The sequence below is a fragment of the Cimex lectularius genome, unplaced genomic scaffold, assembly GCF_000648675.2.
Source record: "Cimex lectularius strain Harlan isolate CLEC.00 unplaced genomic scaffold, Clec_2.1 scaffold43, whole genome shotgun sequence".
In the NCBI taxonomy this organism is placed as follows: domain Eukaryota; kingdom Metazoa; phylum Arthropoda; class Insecta; order Hemiptera; family Cimicidae; genus Cimex; species Cimex lectularius.
The window spans coordinates 2,176,576-2,185,760 of NW_019392661.1; the positions used below are offsets into that span (position 1 = coordinate 2,176,576).

The window sequence follows — 9,185 nt, forward strand, 5'->3', positions numbered from 1 at the left end:
ATCATAAATGAGAAAAGACGTAGTTACGTAAGTAGATAGATTGATGGTAGGTACCTCCAGTGATTGATATATAGGTCGGTAAATAGACAGATAGATAAATAGTTAGAGAGAGAGAGAAAGGGGAGGGTATGTCAGAGATAAAGTATATATGTGTGTGTGTGTAAGAAAGAGAGAGAGAGAGAGAGAGAGAGAGAGAGAGAGAGACAATAAGAAATGGAACGAAAGAGAATAAATAGAATCGAAGAATCAGTGATAAAACGTGAACAAATGTATAGAGAGCTTAAATTAGATAAACATAGAGAAAAACATAAATAGAAAAATAGATAGATGTAGATAGATAAGTAGATTGATTCGTGGTAGGCAGCTGGAGTGATTGATAGGTAGGTAGATAAATAGAGAGATAGATAAATAGTTAAAGAGAGAGGGGGTGAGTGTGGGAGAGAGACAGAGAAGAGTGAGAAATGGAACGAAAAATAATAAATAAAATCGAACAATTAGTGATAATGCATGAGCAAAAGTAAAGGGAGATAAAAACAAACACATTCAAAAATAGAAATGGTTATACGGATAGTCGTAGGTAAGTAGATAAAATGATAGGTAGCTGAGATTGATAGGAAATGGGTGAAATAGGTAGATAGAAAGTTAGTCGAAGGAATATTTGAGGAATTTGTTAAAAACACTTGTTTCTAGGTTACGAGAGACTGTATTTAAATTGACTAGAGTATCTAATCAGTATATGTGAGTATTTCCAAGTTATTCCCGGTGTTAACCACTAGTCATCCTTCTTATGAGTTGTTTTATTTTATCCTCCGTTAATCTTTTTTTGTACGCCTCTTCCCAATCGGATTTGCGCTGGCGGTAATATTCGTCATAAGATAGGCCGATTCTTTTATCTTTAGGCAAGTAGATATCTGGAAAGATTTCTACCAGATCGGGCATATTGTTGGCTAGATTAGTACCCTTTCGGACCTTCTCTTCGAAGCAGAGTACTTTCCAAAATAGTCTCATTTTCTGCACGCTCGGCCTCTTCCTCACTAGCCAGCCCCTGATAAATCTCTGGAGTGCTATTGCAGCTTTTTCTTTGTCCCAACACCAAGATCTCGGCACGTCATCACGTGAACTCTCAGCTGCCAATTTCCTGAATTTCTCTATGTCAAAAATGTTCTTGTTTTCAGCCAACCTTTCAGGATAATTGCGATCATGGTTGTACATGTACTCGGTGATGAAGTCCACAGCGTCAATCCCGAATCTCGGGAGCATCAGAATTCCTTTGTTGTTTGCCACTTTTAGGCACTCGGTCATGGCTGGTATGAGTGTCGGGAAGATTTCAAGGCCGATGTAGAGAGTCTTGTTCGAATCGGAGCAACGTTCGGAATTTTTTTTTCGGCGCATTTCTGTGAAAAACTCCAGCCTTTCTGTTAACCTATTTTTGTATTTCTTTTTGATATTATACCAAGTTCTATTGCCTCGGGGCTCGGGAAAATCATGCTCGGGTTCCGATCTATCAGACAGTGTCTCTTTATCCACCTTTAGTCCTTCTGGTGGAAACACTGTGTTCAGCTCTTGTTCGAACTCATCAAAATGTACAGGTGTCAAATGAAAAGGGTTTTGTTTCGGTAAGCAATCCAATTCCTTGCAAAGACGAGTCATCTCGAATCCAAACTAAAAAAAAAAAAAAAAAAAAATCTACTCACTACTTCTAAAATCTACACTTTGTACATAAATAAATAACATATGGTTTCATAGTGGTTATGTCACTAATCTGATAATCACCTGTCGTCTAACCAACTGTAAAACAATTTGAAGCATTTGTCACGTACAAGACGTAGGAGATCAATCGACTGCGTCGGTGGTTTTATTGTGATGGGAAAAGAAAGTCTTAGAGACCGACAGAGAATCGGATACAAAAAATACAAAAATAACTAATCCGTTCTTTTTCCCAAACTTATAGATCCGACGTTAATGAAAACTAGGGTGCTGAGAGAAAAAATTCAAAGTAATTGATCGGGCTCGTGTCCCGGACTCGTGTTCACTGTGACAAATCAATCTGCCTCGGGCGCACCGGCTGTAAACCAACAATGTCTCGACCCTTTTAGTATTTAGAGGACGTTAAACCTTTCAATCCATAGCTGCAGGACAGCACAGTCATTGCATGGAGTAACCTATCACGTTTCGGTCACGAAAAAAAAGTTAAAACGTTCAAACGAGGAGAATGAATAAACCATTAATCCTTAATGGTATATTCGAATCAATTCAAAACTAGAGCATTTTTAAATGACACCCCTTACTGTTAATTATACTGCTTAATTGTTATGCACATCAAATAAAATGCCAACTTGTACCTACAATAATTATGTGTATTTTTCCTCACTCCTGTTGAGCGTAGCAGAAGGGACATCTTGCATGTTCTTTCAATGATTACCCGAATTTATATTAAAGAGGGAAGAACGGGAGTGAACTCATCTTTCTCATGACTCGATGGAAATAAGATCGTTTTAAGGAAACCTGCCTTGTTCTAAATTAACTTATACACATCAGAAGTCAGTTACATTAGCTTATATCGTTCAATCGTCGGCATGTGAACTAATAGTCATCTTTCTAAGAAATTGTCTGATTCTTTCCTCTGATAATTTCTTTTTGTTTTCTTCTTCCCAGGCGGCCTTTTTTCGACTGAGGTAATCCTCATATGTAAGACCACACCTACTGTTATTCGGCAAGTGGATTTCCGGATAGATTTCAACGAGGTCGTAGATGTTGTCAGGATAGACGGATGTCGGTTGGACTTTCCATGGGAATTTCAACGCTTTATGGAATATTCTGACTCTCTGCACTTCCGGTCGCTTCCTGACGAGCCAGCCCCTGAGGTTCTTCTGAAGAACGATTGCGGCTTGCTCTCTATCCCAATCCCAAGATGTCGGGCAGTGTCCTCGTTCGCCGTTGATGGCTAATTTCCTAAATTTCTCTATGTCGAAAATGCTCTTGGGTTCGCTAAGCCTCTCTGGGTAGTAGGGGTCATGATTGTACACGTACTCACTAATGAAGTCCACAGCGTCTATTTTGAACCTACGGGTCATCAGAATCCCTCTTGCTTTGGCTAATTTTAGACATTCAACCATGCCTTGCATAAGAGTTGGGAAGGTCTTTTTCCCAAGGTAAGTGGTATTGTTCGTATCCCAGAAATTATTTGGGTTTTCTAATTTTCGTCGTACGTAGAAATCTTCTATCATATCATTATTTATGAATCTGTAGTCATTTTTAAGACTGCTCCATAAAGGGTTTCCACGAGGGTATTCCACGTCTCTCTCTGGCTCCGAGTGATCAGATAGGTTATCTTTGACAACATTGTTTTTCTGCACAGTGCTCTTAGGGTCTCTTTCGAACTCATCGAAGTTAGGAGGATTTACGTTCAACTTGAACTCAGTAATACATTCCTGGGTTGGGCAAATTCGTGTCATCTTGAAATCTAATCAGAAATAAATCTACTTGCTACTTCTAGGATCTAAGATTTTTTTAAATTAAAAACACATGGATTTCATTCAGAAATCTTAGTCATCTGTAGTGAGATTTCCGAAGGAATAAAAGAATCTCTTAGCTTATTAGATATAAATTTCCCTGTTTTCAGGTGTGTTTTTTCCAAACACCACCCCATTCCAAGAAATTCAATTGCCAGTGCTAACTAATATTTATGAAAGGTATTGGTCGAGAAAAAAAGTCAGCGTCACGATCGGGATTGGAACCCACGGCCTTGGGCTAAATACGCCGCTGCTCTACCACTTGAGCTACCGTGACTTCGATCCGCTCGGACACTAACTTCCCATCTCAACCTCACCTCTCGAATTTTCCCTTCTTTTCGCCATTTTTCAAATGTGTAATCGGATTGGATTCTCGGCGGCAAATGAAATGGCCACGGAGAGCTTTCGTGAAGATATACTTCAGTTTAATTATTAAATCCATTACAGTTCGGGGTCCGATTGACCAATTAACTTTTTTCAATTAATTAATATTTATGAAAGGTATTGGTCGAGATAAATATGTCAGTAGTAACATTTTTTATCATGGAAACGTGCTTAATATTTAGTGCTCTGTGACAGAAATCATAAAAAGATGCTATTTCATTAACAATATTATTAAAAAATTCAATATTGATATGTACAGAAGAGTAGTAAGTACAAATATAATACAAAATTTCCATTCATAATAATCTGTATAGTACCAAATTTCATCCACATAAAAGGATATAGATGGATATGTGATTGTATGTGTGGTATATATTTGTTCATTTGTATCCTGTCCAGAGCTACTTCATTTACGAAAAAAGTAACAACACACTGCACCAGAAACACTTAATTTGTTATTAAGAGTGAGGAACCCTCGAGGCCATCCTCGTTGTGCAACGTGGAGGGTTCTTGGGTTGGGTGGTGGTCAAAAAGGCTTGAGCAGTCGGGTTAGGACGGGTTAAAAAATGGGAGTAAAACTTGAGGAAACGGGAAGGATCAGTTTTTTAACGAAGGGAACGTTAAGGTCGTTGTCGATAGGATATTAGGAACTGTGGAGATTGAAGAGTTCTTAGGACTTTGGATTGGGATGCTTGAATTCGGTTGATATTAGAAGGCTTCGTAGTAACCCCCAGCTCCCTCCGTGCGTAAAAATAAGTAATGTTTTGTACAGTGTTAGTTTGACCTTCATATTTCAGGCTGATTTCGGTCCTAGTTGTTTTCATAGTTGTCCAAATTGTTTAGTTCGTGTTGCTTGAATCTTGTGTGGGAGATCCCAGTCAGGCAATTGTTTACTTCCTGGGTAGATGTCAGTAGTTCTTTGCTCATAAAGCTGTAAACCTGGGCAGATCTGTTTGCTTATCGTGAACATAATTTGAGTGCATTTATCCTCATTAAGTTTCATTTTCCACATTTCTCACCATTTTTCGATGAGTTAAATATACACCGGGATGTCAAATATGGTTGGGCTAGGATTGGAGTTAGAAGATAAAACTGCGGTATCGCCCGCGTTGTAAGAATGGTGTTTAGATTGTAGGGATGTCAACAGTACAAATATTACAGTGTGATCAAGAATGCTCCCTTGTTAAATGTCCTGGATCGGTCTTGTCTCACAAATAGATAACTTAGTGCAGCACATTGAAGCAACGAACTGTTAGGATTTTAGTTTTAGGTAATAAGGAATGTGTAAGAATTGTTTTAGATTTTAGAGGTCTCCCAGTGCATGATCTTGCCAAAAGTTTTGGACATGTCTAAGGACCACCTGAGCAGTTCTCTGTTTTCTAAAGCAGAGGAAATACTGTCAACAGCCGTGCAATGTGGCTGCATTTTGGTATATATAAATTAAAAATAATAAATATTCTATTGATGATTATATCTGATTGTTGTTATTAATTATACTAATTAGTGCTCCACAAAACTGGACATATAAATTGTTTTTAATAATTGATAACATATTGGTTTTTCATAATTGAAGGATTTTTTTGGTTGCCTTCATCAATACTAAAATAAAAGAAATACTACAATGAAAAATAAATGATAGAAACAAAATGACAAACAAAACATGAAATAAAATATAACAATACATAATGTAGCAAGTTTATGTTAGTATTGCTTTTTATAAACGGATAAGCATTTATTTTCATTAATTGAATATGTCTAACTGGTTTTTGGTTTATTTTATCGTAGAGTCGACGAATTCTTATTTGCATAGAAACCTAGTCGTTAAATTAAATTACTAACCCTGCTAAATTTCCATTTTCATTGGAAATTCTGAAAAGCCCTGTTATCGAATGCGATGAAAGAGCTAAAGCCATTAATTACTAGATCGAAAATGCATTTTGCCACTGGGCCGAAGACAGTTCGGTGTGATTAATTATACCTTGTGGACGTCCGTCGGTCACTCGGTATGCAATTAGGTTACAAGGGGTGCACTTGCGGTGCAATTATGCAACTGCAACCGTGACATAGGACAGTCATAGTACAGTCCGATTTAGTATCCCTTCCCGCTCGCCAAGGGCAATCATGAATAAATACGCTTTCTCGCCAAAATAAAGAGAAACCGACTCAATTCCGTCCTTATTTAGCCAATTAAGCGCGAGTGCGAGTGACAGATTACATTTGCATACAAGATATGCTTCTCCCCTGACCGACCACTATTTACATGCAAACCCCCGTCTTTTTCCTAAGCGTTCACTTTGAATAATTCAATATGCTCCGGCCCTCTATTTATATACAAATTGTCCTATGGCCGAGTCAATTTCTGCCGGACCCTCCTCACCGCGGCGGGAACACGTGTGACTTGAAATATTGCTTTTGAAATGAATTAAAACGTAGCTCGGGTGGACGAACACCTCTTTTAAATTAATTTAGAAAAGGGGTTGCTATAGTACACGTCCCTTGCACGTTTAAATAAACAAAGGTTACAGCCAACTTGAAAACTCTTCATACATTATTCTTTCTAATTAATTCGGTTTCCGTCCTCATCATTCACGATATTAACTTCCAACTTTTCAAAGTTTTGGATATATTTTAATATTTCACAGACTTTACAAAACATAGAATATCGCTTTGGTAGTTTTGGGTTGAAATGATAATGCACCCGGAATCCTCTAAATGTAAATAAACCCAGGACACTCTTTTAATCCTGATAGTACAATCCTATTTAACTAGGAGCTGCTTCAGAGTGCAGTACAGCAACAAATGTCGGAGAACATCACTACAAATACTTCATTTGATCTGTGTCCACTTTTTACTGTTTTAATTGGACATTTCAATCCTTTTTAAAAAGATAGTTCCTACTCACAGTAAGTTGTTTTGCAACGATCCGGATTTCGAGCCTTTTACCTCATCATCAGGTTGAAGGACTTCTACAACCACGTCTCTCGACATGAATTGCCAAAGTGAACCTGTTGATACCTCCGCCAACGCGACGTTCCAATTAGCAGCTGATTTATCATTTATCACCATGTTCAATTTTACATTTTTTAATTTCAAATTTCTCAAACCAATCTAATTCTTTTCCTTTGTTGAAACTACACTCTTGTATTTAGATTTGAGTTGAAGTTATGTTTTGTTTCTTTTAGATGATCCTTAAATTCCGAAAATTTGCTCGATTTAGGCGAGTGTTCTTTTACTTTTGTTTTTATTTCTCTACTGCTTTGTCCTATATATTTAATATCACAATCATTACAATTGAGGGTAAACCCCACTTTTTGCCAAGTTGTCTACTTTGTCTTTAGGTTTTGAGAGGATGTTTTTAAGTGAACCCGTACTTCTAAAAGCTATTCTAAAACCTAGTTTAAAAATTTTACTAACTTTTTNCTGGCTAAAGCCCGATTCAGAGAGCCTGGAAATGCCCATAAGAGGCCTGATATTGGATCTCAGCGCATTATGAGCTAAGGGAGGACAAAAATATTGTCACTGCTGCAAGACGGAACTCTTTCCATACTGCTCGCCAGATCCTAAATGAAGTACACGATGTTTTGGAAAGGCTTTATCAACACAAACGATTCATTATTGTTTGTGGGAAGTTGGCCTTACATAATATGCCCTTTTTAGACGACCTGCAGCTACAGCTTGTCATCAGCACTCAAGGAGAATATGATGCAACGGACGCTTAGAAGATCTCATTGGAATGCTGCCATTCTTACTGATGAGTTGCGTTTCTATTTGTATAGTGATACCAGGCGCCGAAGAGTCAACCGAGAACAGGTGATGCGTACAATGGCCAAGTTCGTGCTACTTTCAGTGTAGTTTGGAGGAGGCGGTGTCTGGGCTGGAATTTACAGTGTAGGACGAATTGGACTCCATATTATTGAAAGCCACTTCACCGCAGTCCATATTTTCAAGAAATTATCGAGGAATGCATCCCTCAATCCAGGGATCTCATTGGCAGGGTTTTTCGAATTCTGGAACGACAATGGCAGACTTGGTATAGGTAGAGTTGTACATCCACGTTTAGAAAACCTGATAATTTCCCATCTGCCTTTTTCCCCACTGTCTCCAGACCTCAATCCTATTGAGCACATGTGGGATGCATTGCAATGAAGGCTTTTCGATCACCATCCGCAGCCAATTGACCTGCAAAAACTGAGCGCAGTTGCAACATCTATGGAGTGAAATTCCTTATGAAATTAGTGACAACCTTATTGACTAACAGGTCATAAGGTACGAGTAATAGGTGCTCAGAGGTTTTAGCCAGCCCTGGGCATTATACGCGGAATTAATTGATTAAAAAATTATTGTGTCCAGTAAACACAATTATGGAAAACACCATTTATTTTTCAAAATCCTTTAATCAAATTTTACCTCAGTAAAATGCATAATAATTTATAATAAATTGTAACAGTTTATAGTAAAAAATAAATGAAAAAAGGGGGGAATATTTATTTACAAATCGTGAGATGCGGTCTGGTATGATGTAGGTTTCAGAAAAACATTTTCTTTACCGTGCCACGTTTCGATCTTTATTGAGATCATCATCATGGCCTGGGATTTACAAACATTGTTTACATATAACAGTTACATTTTGGATGTGGAAAAGTGAATTTATACGATGCAAAATATATTTTTTTAAATTTATATATTCAATCAAAGTATTTCTACTCACTCAAAGTGTTTGTCTTCTGTGTAATTCTTGCGTGTCGTGTTGAGAGTGCCAGTGAGATTTTCCTATTTTTTGTTTATATACTTGGATTTTGAAGGGGTGGGGAAGGATGTCGGTATAGAAAAGACATTTTTGTATAAGGTATATAAAGTAGGGAAAGAAAATACTACAAAATTGGCAATATCCCTACTCATTTTTGAGCAGTTCATAACAACCGTACTGATCACTACTGATCAATCTCTGTTACGGTATGACTTCTGAGAATTTTCCACATTACCATTTTATGCGTTTCTTTTCATTTTACTTCTATAATGTCACAGGAAAAAGTCAAAATAATAATTTTTTTTGTTACCCATGCCACACACTTTTTGCGACACAAAGAACAACAGCAAGGACAGGTTGCACAGCTGAAGGGAAAAATTAAGAAAATCAAAAAAAGGCGTAGGTGTACATGTCCAATTCAGTAATCATGCAATTTATTTATCCAATTCAACAGCCTTGCCCGCCACGTCGAGTACTTAGGACCATTCCTAGACAACAAACGGACCTGGTATCCCCATAAAGTCCCAAGAGTCGACAACTTA

General features: G+C 37.6%; 1 protein-coding gene across 1 annotated transcript; it reads right to left on the reverse strand.

Moving 5' to 3' along the window:
* Positions 1-2,336: 2,336 nt before the first annotated feature.
* LOC112126235 lies at positions 2,337-3,537 on the reverse strand. Its single transcript, XM_024224908.1, has one exon. The coding sequence runs from the start codon at positions 3,453-3,455 to the stop codon at positions 2,565-2,567; it is 891 nt and encodes a 296-aa protein (XP_024080676.1). The 5' UTR covers positions 3,456-3,537; the 3' UTR covers positions 2,337-2,564.
* Between the last annotated feature and the right edge of the window lie 5,648 nt (positions 3,538-9,185).

Excerpts from the sequence above, each read along its gene's own strand:
- LOC112126235 (XM_024224908.1), bottom strand. The coding sequence starts at position 3,455 with ATGACACGAATTTGCCCAACCCAGGAATGTATTACTGAGTTCAAGTTG.